The sequence below is a fragment of the Microcebus murinus genome, chromosome 9, assembly GCF_040939455.1.
Source record: "Microcebus murinus isolate Inina chromosome 9, M.murinus_Inina_mat1.0, whole genome shotgun sequence".
NCBI classification, from domain to species: domain Eukaryota; kingdom Metazoa; phylum Chordata; class Mammalia; order Primates; family Cheirogaleidae; genus Microcebus; species Microcebus murinus.
The window spans coordinates 17,041,182-17,055,697 of NC_134112.1; the positions used below are offsets into that span (position 1 = coordinate 17,041,182).

General features: G+C 41.9%; 1 protein-coding gene across 1 annotated transcript in view; it reads left to right on the top strand.

Annotated features, from left to right (window-relative positions):
* The first annotated feature begins 3,741 nt into the window (after positions 1-3,741).
* The window catches only part of AOAH (acyloxyacyl hydrolase), a 198,531-nt gene continuing 187,756 nt past the window's right edge, over positions 3,742-14,516 (top strand). The window contains exon 1 of the mRNA XM_076006307.1: positions 3,742-4,235. Coding sequence (XP_075862422.1) covers positions 4,109-4,235 — 127 coding nt within the window. The 5' untranslated portion in view covers positions 3,742-4,108. The remainder of the gene's footprint in view (positions 4,236-14,516) is intronic.

Consider the following 14,516-nt stretch of genomic DNA (forward strand, 5'->3'; position numbering starts at 1 on the left):
ACAGACACCCAATGGAATACTATTCAGTCATAAAAAGAATAAAATCCTGTTATTTGCAGCAATATAAATGGAACTGGAAGTCATTATATTAAATGAAATAAACCAGGCACAGAAAGACAAATATCTCATATTCTCACTCACATGGGAGCTACAAAAGTTGATCTCATGGAGACAGCCGGTAGAATGATGGTTACCAGAGACTGGGAAGGGGAGCAAGGGATGAGAAGTTGATTAATGGGCACAGAAATACAGGTGGGTAGAAAGACTAAGTCCTAGTATTTAGTAACACAGTAGGGTGATTATAGTTAAAAATAACTCATATATTTCAAAATAGCTAGAAAATTTGGATTGTTCCCAACATAAGAAATGATAAATGTTTGAGGTGATGGATATTCCAATTACCCTGATTTTATCATTATATGCTATATGCATATATCAAAATATCACATGTTCCCCATAAATGTGTAAAATTACTATGAATCAATTTTAAAATATCTATTTAGAGGCATTTCAAAACTAGTTCAACATTATTTGAGAAGGATAAAGTTCATTCCTTGTTAGCTTTAAATTTATCTGACAGTTGCTGCTAGGTTTTTTGCACTTACATTTTGCCTTTAATCTCCACAATTTTCTTTTAATATTGGCATTATATATCCTATTTTATAGTTAAATGAGCCGGTATTCAGGAAGGCGGAACAGCTCACCCCAGGGCACACAGCCGCTAAGGGGTGAAGCCATGATCTAGGTCACCCCCATCCTGAGCCCAGAGCTCTTGTAATTTGTTGTCATGCATCTTTGGTATGGATTAGTTTACCATTTCTTTTAGGAGAGAGTAGAGACAGAATAGAGTGGGACCCGAATTAATAAGCTCTTACTGGGGAGGACAGAGTCAGCCAAAAGTCTGGGAATGGAAGATGGCCATAGACAGTCCTGGACAGCCAAGAGCAAGGAGAGGGCAGGGCAGAGCTGAAAGTCAGAAAGAGGAGAAAGTCAAAGACAAGCGGCACCTTGGTGACAGTGCCAACTTTTACAGGATTTCCCATCACCCTGGTCTTTATTTTTCTTTATTTTTTTCTGATTAATGAACTTGCTGTGAATGAAATGGTTGGGTTCAATGCAGGTCACAAAATATTCAGAAAGCATATTCATACCGAACAAGCCAGAACCATAAGTTCAAGGTCTAAGGATCATAAACTCTCAGCCTCCTATGGCAGAGGGGAAGGCTGGGGTTTGAATCTGAGCTCTCTGAGTGAAGTAAGTAACAAAGCACTTCAAGGAAGGAATCTCATTCTCAAGAGCAGATTTTGAGACAATCTAAATTGGAGTGTCTGACGGCAGGGATCCTGTAGGGACATTGTACAGGGTGTGACTAGATCATGGTACAGGTTATCACCACAGGGGGTGGGGCAAGCCTTTCAGCAAGTTGTTCAGAGATCCTAAGTCATTTGCCCTCAGCACTCAATGAACAAAGGCAACTCTGTCAGATGCAATGATACCGCTAGCCTGAGGGACGCCTGTGCCACCTCGGTGACAGAGAGGGAGGTTTTGTTTTGTGGTGTAAGCACACATGCACTTTGTTTCAGCATCAGCTGGCAAAAATTACTTCCTGATTTCTATGTTCTTTTTTGACCTTGCTCAGTAAGAACTCACCCTCCAAGTGTGAAATTGCTTCTATTTATTAAAAACCTGCTATGTGGCCCATATGACTGTGTAGATCGTCTCATCTGCCTTTTCCAGCTGAGGAATCTCACCCCTGGAATTAGTAAGGGACTTGCTCAGTGCCACACAGCTGGGTCAGTGACGCACACTGTGGCCAGCCCTGCAGCCTGAGCACACAGGGTCATTTCAGGCTCACCATCCTTAGGGTGGAACTGCCTGGCCACACACACACGATGAAGGGCATAAAACTTGCACACAGCCTTACACCAGGAAATTCCTCTCACCCTAAGAGTTCCCCAACCTGTTCACAGTTATTCATCTAGACCAGGAGAGTCCCAGGAGGCCCAGAGCCTGTGTCAAACTCTCTTCCAGAAGATTCTTCCCCAATCTCTGGGCTAGACAAACTAGACTGTGCATTTCTGGAATGCTGCACGACACCTAGAAGGTGTTCGATAAATGCTGCCTCTTCTTGTCCATGCCATTTCCCCATGTATTACATCTTGGCCTGCAACTACCATGGGTGTCTTAGAATTCTCTTGAAGCTGACCTGGAGAGCAAGTCTCATCACACTCTCACCGAGCTTTGATAAATAAATACCTCTTGTAGTTCAGATACATCATTTATGTGAGTCCCTCCGGCAGCTCTCTGGGGCGGATATTACCATTATCCCGATATCAATGAGGAACTGGAGGGAGAAAGTTTACATCACTGGCCTAATATACTACTCCGAAAGTACGAGGTTTGAATATGGGCCTTTCTGTCCTCACAATCTGTGTTCCTTTTTTTTTTTTTTAATTTTTATTTATTTATTTATTTATTTCCCAAATTCTGAGGGTACAAATATTGTTAGGGTTGTGTTCTTAATCGGTCCATCATGCTGCCTCCCCAGGAAGTCTCTGGAACTTCTCTAGGCCACACCCCCATGGTGATCTTAGTGACCCCTAGAGCTTCCCTCGATTTCAGGGTCAGGAACCTTAAGCGGCAGCACCTCAGCCTCAGAGGAAGTCACAGGACCACAGGTGACCAAGGACACCCAAAGATACCCACGGCATTCATGGCCCAACCTCTGCTGGGGACGTAATTAGGGAAACACTGATTTGTGCTAGGTTTTGGAATTCAGCCCCATTGGCATTTGTAAGATGAATACCTACACAAAAAGCCTTCAAACCAGAAAAATTGACATTTCCTACACCCTGGAAAGGATACAACTTTAAAATTCTACCTGCTATTTAAAATGCTATTTTAAAAAATAATTGCTACTAATTCAGATAGCCTCCATAATATTTCAAAGTTTGCAATTAGCTTTCCTCAGAGCCTAAGCAGAGAGAAAAAGAACCACATGACTCCCATCACTTATCTAGTCTGTAGTTCTTTGGCCCCATCTTCTTATCTCGTCTGAGATGGCATATGACTTGGCTGTATCCTATTTTAGAACAAAGTATTATATATGTCTTTCTTTATCTATGATCTGGTTTGGATTTGTTTTTTTCCAGAAAAACAGTGCTCAATTCTCATCTTCAAAGCAGAAAATCAGTCTCTGCACAATGAACAAATTATCCACAGGCAGGAAATATAAACACACTTTGAAATTCTGGAGAAAAAAGATGCATCACACACAGCCAAGTAAATATGAATTGGCTAATTCTAACTCATCTTTTTTCTCATTAGATCTGAAATCCAGCCTAGGAGACTGCCCATTATTTTCTGCACGGCTCATTTTCTACACACCACATGAAAGGCCTTGAGAAAACTTGACCCTTCAAGGAATAATCCAGCTTCTCCAGAGGAAAGACGCTACTTGACTAGAATATTCTTTAACAATAAAACAAAGAGCCCATATAAAGCTGTTTAAAACAAAACTAAATAACTTCTGAACATAACAAGTTATAATTTCTACAATATGTGGGTGCTGCTGGTCAAATTGCTAAAGGGTTGTGTGTTTATGGTTTAGAGTTGTTTTCTTTTTTTTTTTTTTTCTGCTTCAGTTCTAGTTTTAATTTAGCTTTGCTTTGCAAGAATGAAAGGGGAAGGGCCTCCTAACCAACCCAACAAAACAGTTCCGGCGAGCCTGAGTTCGCGGTTTATGGTCACTGACTTCAGCCAGGGAGCAGAGAAGAGAGTGCAGCCTAGTTTTTTCTTTCTGCCTAGTTTTTCTGCAGGTTTTGGCTCAGAAGATCTGCACACCAGGGACTCCCTCCAGTTCTCCCCAGACTCTGCCCCATGTGGCTCTCTCAGGGGTCCCACAGTTGAGAGCTGTGGGTCTGGGAGTGTGTGTGTTTTCATTCGTGTCACACTTACTGAAGAGCGTGTATGTGAGAGCTTGGGGTGTATGTGTCAGAGACAGGAAGAGAAGCGCAGAGAGACCGACTGACTCTGTGGCCTCAGTTTGAGCATTCCTTCACCGGCAGCTTCCGGAGTCAGGAGATCTCCCCTGGTGCACAGCTCAGAGATGAAGTTCCCCTGGAAAATCCTTATGGCTGCTTCTCTATTCTTCCTCCTGCCCCTGCACTCCTCGGCTTCTCCAGCCCACCGCGACCAACTGGGCACCACCCACTCCCACAGCCACACCTGCGTAGGTATGTAAATATTTTTGCATATTTTATATGTATGTAACATGGGGTCCAATACTTTTCTTGCATAATAAATCACCTATTTAGTGACTAGTTATAAGATTCCAAGTAAAGCACCAATAACCTCACTGACCTAGAAAAAGGTTGACTCTAAGTGTAAACATTCACACTATAACCAGTTGCTAGTTTGAATTAGTTGTAAAAGTCTTCCACCTCATTGGTGATCGCAATGTTTTCCTCTTGTGTGAGCAAATATAACAGCTAGAAATTCTTACTCCTTCTCTCGGGCTTTGTTTAGCCTCAGACAGACATGTCTGAGTTTGAATCGCTGCCTTCTTCCCCCCTTTCTCTCCCATCCTTTACTGGCTGTGAAACCTTGAGCAGCTTACATAACCCTGTAACCCTCTCCATGCCAATGTGTCCTTATTGGTGAGCAGAGGCTAATAATACCCACTGCACAGCGATACTGTGAGAATTGTGATCGTGCATATAAATTCGTGGTATTTGCGCACAGTAAGGACTCAACCATCTTAGCTTTCTTCTTTTGCTCACAGAGTCCAGATTTGGTGATCATTCAGAAACTTTGAACACTGACTGAGCTAGGCTCCTTGACTTACCTTTTATTGAAGTGTTTTGTTTCTGTGGGTTGTTTGTTTGTGGGGTTTTTGTTTGTTTGTTTGTCTTTTTGAGACTAGGAAGTAGGGTAAGATCTTTGATAGTCACATTGTGGCTGCAGCTTCCATAACAGTGATGGGCATTTAGAAGGGACAGTCCGTGGAGCCACATAAACTCAGAACTCTGAGTAGCAGTTGTTCAATGAGCAGACCTCGAAATAGAGTCCTGGCTTGAGAAGCCAGAAGAAGAATCCCAGGGTAAGCATGGTGGCCACATATTACAGATGGAAAATCTGGACAGAGTCTGACACGAATTATTTCTGGAGACAGTATGGAAAAACATGTGAATTAGTCCCACGTCTCCAAAATCATGCATGACCTGAGGTCATTATACATTTGAGGGAACACATCTCTAGTTCTAAAGTTTCATTTTAAACTAAAGCCTTAAGACCAAGATTCCCTGGGAATCTATTCTCCAGAGGCCTGGAAGCGGAGGTCTGTGGCCCCTCAGAACCATGCCTGGGAGAGCATCCTTACTCAGTATTGGTTTTCTTAATTATTTGTCACCATTTCATTTTTTCTCTAAACGAAACCATAAAGCCTGTCAAATGGAAATACACTTGAGAAAGGCTCAAGTGAAATCAATTCTACTTCTAGGCTGGTTGCAGATTAAATGTTTGAATTTAGGCAAGTCTAATTTGAAATCCTCGGGCCCTCACTTGAGTACAATAGACAGCAGATGCGTGTTCCCTTTCCTGTCCCATTCCCGGTGAGGCCATAGAGAGTTAGAAGGAGGTGTTGAGGGGATTCCGGGATGGGGTTCCTCTGATTATCTATTGCTATATAGCAAATTAAAATAATAACCATTCTGTTCTATCATGATTTTGTGGATCAGGAATTCGTTGAGACCCCAGCTGGTGATTCTTGTCTCTGTGTAGAAGTGACCATGGTCACTAGGTGGTATTCAGATGGTGGATTTATGGGTCTGGGACTGTCCAAGGCAGCTTCACTCACGTTTGGCAACTTGGGGGCAGAGAATGGCTAGAAAGTTGGCGTGTCAGGGAGCATCCATCAGAGCACCTACGTGTGGTGGTCTCAGGGAGTAGGCCTTCTTACCTGGCAGCTCAGGAATCCCAGAGAGAAAGAATTCCAGAAGACAAGATCTGGAAAGTGACACAGCATCACTTCTGTCACCTTCTATTGCTCAAAGCATTCACAAGTCCCTCCTCCCAGACTCAAAGGGAGGGGAGACAGACCTCTCATTTTGATGAGGAGTGTCATCTCTACCAACTACAGGGGTTCACTTTGGTTGCCCACACAAATATTCCATGGCCCCAAGAGCTTGGGGAGTCTGTCGCTGATTAGGTTTGAGGATGATTTAACACCCATTTCCCCAGCAACCCACAACTTCTGTCTAACTCTGCTGGTGGCTTACTCACCTGCCATCATCATAACAAGAAAGGTGGGTGCAAGAGGAGTCCGTTCATGTGATTGACATTGACCGAGCATGGCTATGTGCTGAGACGGGCGCTGCAGGCTGTCCACGCTGGAGTCTTACTGTCTGAAGTTGGCTCCCTGGGGAAGCAGGCTCAGAAACTTGTGTGCAGGGGAGTTTATTGAGGAGTGTTCTTGAGGAAAAGAGTAGTAAGAGAGGAAGGCAGCAGGGGGTAGGGGCAAGAAGAGGGTTGTGCTGCAGGGACACACACACACAAAAGAGGCCTAGTCCATCCCACTAAGAGCTCTCGGAGTTGTCCTGAACTGAGTCCAGGTTTGGAATCCCCTCACTGAACAGTCACCGGTTGTAAACTAACCCCCAGGAGAAGTGCCATACCTTTGACTGAGACACCTCCCTTCAGTGGAGGCAATTTCTGGCAAGGGACTCAGACATTGGCATGGTCCTTCAGACGAACACTTCCTGCAGCTGGGGGAGCGAGTGTCTCCTGAAAGGAGGTCCTGGGGTACACTTCCCCACAGGGTCGAAATGTGGGAAGTGCCTTAGAAGCAGTGAAGTAGGCTCACTCGCAGCTGGTGGTGAGAGGAAAAACTTCATGGAGGAGGGAGAGAAGAGAAGGAATTGTTGGTTGGACTCCTGCTAACTCTACATCTGCTGTTAACACCCTAACAACTTTCCGATGTAAAGCAGGATTATGTGCGCTCAGACTCACCCGCAGAAAGGCATTCCCCAAGCATTTCCATGCATTTACTCCTCACCTGGTCACTGTGGGCCAGGCCCTGCGCTCTGAGCCAGGGATACAAAAATGAAGAAGAAGAGGAATGTTTAAAATACCTGTCTTACGAAAATCCATTGTCCAGTGTAGAGGAAAATGAGAATATGGGGCCTCATGAAGATTACAGTTCTCTAAAATCAGTGATGACCTGGGCACTTAGTGCATCCATAGTACCCACTTCTCTGGAACCTAGTGAACCGTAGTGTCCCTGGTGGGGCTGGCAGATAGCCACGGGGCCCCGGGAGCTGACAGCATCTGATTGTGCACTAGCAGGGTCACCAGAGGGATTGAAACCACAACCTGGGTGGAAGGGAGAAGAGTGTGTTAAGACTCCAGAGTTTTAGAAGTGTGTCTACCCTAATGTTGCCAGTCAAAGAAGGAAGCTTCAGTTATCTCAAAGATTCCATTGCAGACACCCCCTCCTGAAAGACCCTGGGCAACCTTTCTGAGCAAAAGCTGACTAGGCAGGTGGATTTCCAATCATCCCAATGCAGCAATAATTCATCTTTGTTAGTTTTTTTTTTTTTTTTGAGACAGAGTCTCACTTTGTTGTCCAGGCTAGAGTGAGTGCCATGGCGTCAGCCTAGCTCACAGCAACCTCAAACTCCTGGGCTCGAGTGATCCTTCTGCCTCAGCCTCCCGAGTAGCTGGGACTACAGGCATGTGCCACTATGCCCGGCTAATTTTTTATATATATATATATATCAGTTGGCCAATTAATTTTCTTTCTGTTTATAGTAGAGACGGGGTCTCGCTCTTGCTCAGGCTGGTTTTGAACTCCTGACCTTGAGCAATCCGCCCGCCTCGGCCTCCCAAGAGCTAGGATTACAGGCGTGAGCCACAGCGCCCGGCCTTGTTAGTTTTTTTTTTAATTGCCCTTCTACTGTAAAGTCTTACCTTGATCATTAAAGTATATGCTTGCCTTGATTTATAAGATCATAATAAAATAAAATATTTATATCACCTTCCCGACACATGGAAGTAGTTTTTCTTTCTTATTTTTCATTGAGTTCAATTTAATTAATTAGGTTCCATCTATTTTTATGAAGATGAGCATTTAGTAATCATTTATTTCTTATTCGTAAAGTTCATTTTCCTACTGGTCTTTGGCCATTCTTACAATGCCTGACATCTCCCCATGAGAGAGGTTTCCTTCCACCTTTTCTGAGTTGAATCTGGACTGACTAGAGTGATACTTGGGGAAAGTAACTATATCCAAGTGTTCTTCAGCCATACAAATTACATTTGCTAATAATTGTAATAATTGCTAACATTTATTGGGTACTTACTGTGTGATAAACTGTCTTCCAAAAGGTTGACAAGTATTAATTCATTTAATCATTGAATGACCTTATGGAGTATGTAGTATCATTGTCCTCATTAGGTAGGTGATGAAACTGAGATGGAAATAAGTAATCTGTTCAAGGTTACACAACTAGTTAAAACTTGTCTTATTACTCTCTGTAGTTGTGATTATGTTGTTTTTGCAGTTTTTACCCCATCTTGTATTACAGCTTCATTGAGATATAATTCACATACCATAAAGTTCACCCTTTTAAAGTATAAAAGTAGCTTTAAGTATATTTATGAGTTGTGCATTGATCACCAATATCTAATTCCAGAACATTTCATCACCCTCCTCGCAAAAATCCCATGTTCATGAGCAGTCATTCCCAATTTCCTTCACTCCACAGCCCCTGGAAATCACTAATCTTCTTTCTGTCTATCTGGACATTTCATATAAGTAGAATAATATATGTGGTCTTCTGCTGTAGACTTTTTTGACTTAGTACAATGTTTTCAAAGTTCATCCATGTTGTAGTGTGTCAACCTCATTTCTTCTCATGGCTGAATAATATTCCATTGTATGAATATACCCAATTTTGTTTACCTGTTCATTGTGTTTTTCTTGAGGTGAGAATCTTGCTATGTTGCCGAGGCTTATCTCAAACTCCTGGGCTCTAGCAATCCTCCTGCCTCAGCCTCCAGAGTAACTGTGATTACAGGTGTGCACCACCATGCCTGGCTATCTGTTCATTGTTGATGGACATTTGAATTGTTTTCACTTCTTGGCTATTAGAAATAATTCTGCTATGAATGTTCATGTACAAATCTTTGTGTGGACATGTGTTTTTATTTCTCTTGGGTGTATACCCAGGAGTGGAATTTCTGGGACATACAGTGACTCCATGTTTAACATTTTAAGGAACTGCCAAACTATTTTCCATTTTTATCAGCAGTGTACAAGGGCTATAATTTCTCCATGTTCTCATCAACAGTTGTTATTATCCATTTATTTTGCTTATAGCCATCATGGTGGGAGTGGAGTGAGATCTCATTGTGGGTTTGATTTGTATTTCCCAAATGATGATATTGAACATCTTTGCATGCACTTATTGGCCATTTTATTTGTTTTTTTTATTTTTATTTTTTTGCCAATTTTTTCATTTTCTAGGCATTGATAATTCATGCATGGTTTATACTGAAACATTTTACAGGGGAAACAATATACAGGGGAAAATTCCCATGCCATTGTGAAATAAATGAAAACTGCATATGCCAAAGGTAAAATAGTCATGATGTATAATGAAATAATGATAAATGCCATTTTTACATTTTATTTATTTATTTATTTATATTATTATCTTCTCTGACAAAAATATCTATTCAAATCTTTTGCCCATTTTTAATTGGATTTATTTATCGTTTTATTATTGAATTATAAAAGTTATTTATATATTATAGATACAAATCCCTTATCAAATATATGATTTGCAATATTTTCTCCCATTCCATGGGTTTTCCCCCCATTTTCATGATGGTGTCCTTTAAAGAACAAAATTTAATAATTTTGATTAAGTCAAATTTATGGGTTTTTTCTTTTGTCTTTTTTGCTTTTAATGTCATATCTAGAACTTATTTTTTTAGAAAGTATTATTGGTTTTCTCTTTTCTTATGCCCATTCCTTTATCTTATTTCCAAGACCTGAGTCACTAAACACCATTTCAGCAACCAGGAGTGAACCTCCTGAGGTTGCAAGTAATAGGAATTGCCATGAGCTAGCGTAAGCAAAAAAAGGACAAAACTTTCTCATAAGAATTTCAGGAATGAATTTTAGAATCAAAAGGCAGAAAGACAGGGCTACAAAAACAAGCCGGGAGCTTAAAATGATGGCTGACAAGACGCCAGGGAGTTCTCTCTCCTAACTTCTCGGTGCTGCCCCTCTCTCTGTCCCTCCAGACTAGCTGCTTCAATGCTCTCGGCCCTTCACTCCCTGAGTTTGCATGTAATAGCTCAGCCCACACAGAGATGGGCTGTCCTTCTGGTTGCCAACTCCAGCTTCCCAGCAGTGGGAATCTGGGCTAAGTCTTTGGAGCACTGAGTACGAGGCAGGTGGGAGTGAGGACAGCTCGAGGTACAGATACCGCTGCCAGGAGTGTGGAGGAGGGCAGCTCTCACAAAAGGGGGAGATTGTCGTGACTAGAGACAATCTAGTCTCCAAAAGGAGCCTAGAAACTCCAAAAGGAGCTACCACCGAAGTTACTGAGCTATTGAGCCCATATCCCCATCACAAATAAACACCCCGGCTCCAGTCCCAAAGAGGAGTCCCCAGTGGGGAACCAGCCAGTAGACCTGAGGACATGGTCATGAATACATTCTTAATCAGACCAACACTGTGGGAGGTCCCAGTGTCCCCTTCCCCAATTTGCCCTATCTGTTAGCACTGAACAATACATCCCATTTGAACACTAGGCAAACACTGGCTTGACTGTGCTTGAATATGCTGTGTCTCTCTCTGCCACTTTTCAACCATTATGGGACCAATAATAAGCCATGTTCATTTTTCCAAAACATCATTTTCTTTACATGGGTGATTTAGAAGGAAAGCAATCCTTATGTTTCTAAATCATTGACATTTAAATTAATTCATTGAATTCTGAGGGTTCTTTAAAGCACTATTTGGTACTCAAGAAGCCTTTAAAAGGGTAAAAAAGAAAAAAAACACTTTTTTTCTCATTCACGTTTGGCTAAATATATAAAATGCCTTCTGAGTCAGGTTATAACCCTTTCTCGCCACCCGCACACTCCACACAGAGTGGTCTGAGATGACATCATCGTTTGAATGATAAAAAGACAGAGGTGGCCCTACGCTTTCAAGGCATTGTGAGTGATAAAATAGCAATGTCACTGACAAAAATAGGAAAGATTTGGCCTGAGCCAGCAGAGAAGGTTGAACATTTATTATCACAATTTAGAGGCACAGAAATTTTACTTTCTCTATTTCTCTGTAACTGAACTTGTTCATGAAGGCACCATTTCTGTTGATAGCACAAAACACTTCATTTTGCCATTTGGGTTTAAATGTAGTCTCCTTTAGGTAACTCAGCTTCTCTTCCCTCCCTCCCCTCTGAGGGTGGAGTTCAGTTCTCGGGGAGGGCTTACACATTAACCTGAGGCTCACAGTTCTTGGCCTTTGGGGGTGGGCCTCTCTCTTCAGCCCTCAGAGTTCCCGCAGTTGAAGCTTCATGGCTGGTGGAACTCTGGGTCTTGGCTCAGCAGAGCAAGGGATAGAGGCCCTGCATCCAACCAGCCTGCACATTCTGCCCTGGCGATACTAAGAGTTTAGCACGACTTTCCCCTGGTCCCCTGGACACAGCTGCTGTCCTCTGCACTTGCCCTTCACCGTGACAAGGCCCATACCCTAATTCCCCACCGTTATTTTAAAATCATCATTGAATTTAACCCCAATTTTAGCACAAATGGTAGGTTTCTGATCATCTGAATTTTCTAAATATTCCCCACCCCGTCTGCCTTTCTTTTTTCTGGATCATTCTGGGGTCGTAACCCTGAAGAAAAAGACCACAAAGACACTATGGACAGGGCCCACAATTTTGGGGAAAGGTTGCGCAGTGAGAAAAACCTGAAGAATCTAAATGACAGCATGCTGTTCTTTAGGAAAAAAGCGAATTTTTTTTTCTTATTTTTGTGAATATACTATGGGAAAGTACACAAAACATCTTTAAATGTATTATGGTAAAGAGGAATAAAGAGAAAGTTGCAAAGCATTAAACAGAGCAAAATCCCCATCAAGTTATAACGTGCCATCTCTCTATTGACATAGCTATCTTTCTAGACAGAATGAAACCAAAATGTTAACAGTGTTTATGTGGTTATCTCTGAATGGTGAAGTTGTATGATTTGTATTATATTTTTGGCACTTTTCTGAATTTTCCACATTTTTCAGTTGAGCTCATGGAAGAAATAGTAAGTCCTGGAGCTCAGAGCAGCAGAGCCTGGGCTGTCAGTCAGACGGTCTGGCTTTGAACTTTGGCTCTGCCACTCTGGGCAAATGTGACCTTGGGGACATGGCTTCACCCTCTGTACTCACTTCCCTCCTCTGCAAGATGAGAGTTATGGGGGGCAGTGTGGACGATAAACAAGTGAATACACTCAGAGGACTTAGAACTGTGCTTTGTACATAGGAAGTACTCAAAATGGTTGTGATTATCCACTCTTTTGGAAATTAGGAAAGAAATGTATTGCAATTGTGCTCTAGACATCCTGACATTAAACCTATTACACAGCTGAGTCCTGAGTAACTGAATAATTTCACACCAATCTATATCTTATGTAGATACAAATCCTCAACTCTTGGTTATCTTCAGGGAAGATTCATTTCTAAAGAAAGATTTCACAGTGTATTAGCTTTCTATTGCTGTGGCATAAATTGCAACACACTTATCAGCTTAAATCAATGCAAATTTATTATCTCACAGTTTCTGCACTTCAGAAATCTGGACATAACATAATTGGGTTCTCTGCTCAGGGTTTTACAAGGCGGAAGTCAAGATGTTGGCCAGGGCTGCAATGTGATTTGAGACTCAGGTCCTCTTGCAAGTTCATTGGTTGTTGGCAGAATTTAGTCCCTTGCAGTTGCAGGAGTGAAGTCCCATTTGTTTGCTAGGTGTCACCTAGGGACCACTCTAAATAACAAGAGGCTGGCCCTCTTCATGAGAAGTTAGCAACATAGCTATTTCTTTCCTATTCAAGACCAGCTGGAAAAAAACACTACATTTAAAGGGCTTCCCTAATTTGCCCAGTCCACCCAGAAAAATCTTGATTAATTCAAAGTAAACTGATTAGTGTCTTTAATTGCATATGCAAATCCCTTTTGTCATTGCCGTACAACAGAATATAATCAGGGAAGTGAAATCCAATCATATTCACAGGTTCTGTTTGTGTGTACACCAGGAAGCAGAAGTCTTAAAATTCTGCCTACCACACATAGAATTGCTTTTAAAAGACGAAAAAAGGCCTTCAAACAAAACACCCAGATAATATCACAAAAGAGAATTTCTGTGGCTTAGTTCCAATGTGATTCACCAAATAGACATGAATACGTAATGGAAATTAACAGAAGAAGAATAAGTTGCAGATTGAACAAGTTTCTTGTTTTGGGTTTCGATTTTGGTTTGGTTTTGGGAATTTTGATTTTTTACGTGCAAGCTTTCTCTCATGGACTTCACACTCTGAGAATTTGGAAAGAAAACAAATCACTCCAATACCATGCCTTTTTACTCATAAGCTAGTTGTCTGTCAGTGTTAGGAAAGAGAACAAAACCCTATGTCAATCATACTCTGGACAAAATCTATTTTTAAAAATGACTCCCACAATTTAACAAAATGTGAATGCAAATTGTAGTAGATTAACTTGCCCTTTATTTTATTAAACCTAAAACCCCAGGTTGCTTCAGATAAAAATAAATACAAGAGAGAATTCTGATTATGATGACATGGAGGGGTTGGAGATTCCTCTGTGCAAAAGACCAAGTATAAAACTGGAAAAACTGTCACAATCATTTCAGGGCACTGGAAATCACCAATGACATAAAAGTGAGAAACGTTTGTTCTTGAAAAATTGCTTGACCTTCAGGAAAAACAGTGGGACTCTGTGGCCTTCTTGCCTGGGGCTGCTCTATCTACCCTGCTTTCTGCTTGCTTAGAGAGATTGGCAGTTTTATCATTGCAGAACTGGCTGCGAAAACCAGTGGGTCTGCTGTTAATGTGATAGATGATTCAACCAGGGTTCAGAGAGCCCTGGTGTTCCTGGCTAAAAGTGATGGACACAGTTGGGAATTAACAAGGAGAACCGGCAGCTTTGCTAGCCCAAGGTTTGGTCCCAGCTGGAGCAATGGTGATCAGCCAGAAGTTTAGCAGGGTGATCTTGGAAATGATCTGGAGAAGAGCATAACAGCAGGTCTGAGACAAGCTGTCCACATGTCCCTAAGGGGCTGGGAAACTATGCACATGTATGGGAAACCTGAAAGAGCCCAGCAAAAGCTGAAAGCCCAGGGAGACTTGAGAACTGGCTGCAACTTCGAATGTATTCCCTAACCCACACATAGATCAATCAACAGAGGTAGATGCCTTATAAGCATGTGTTT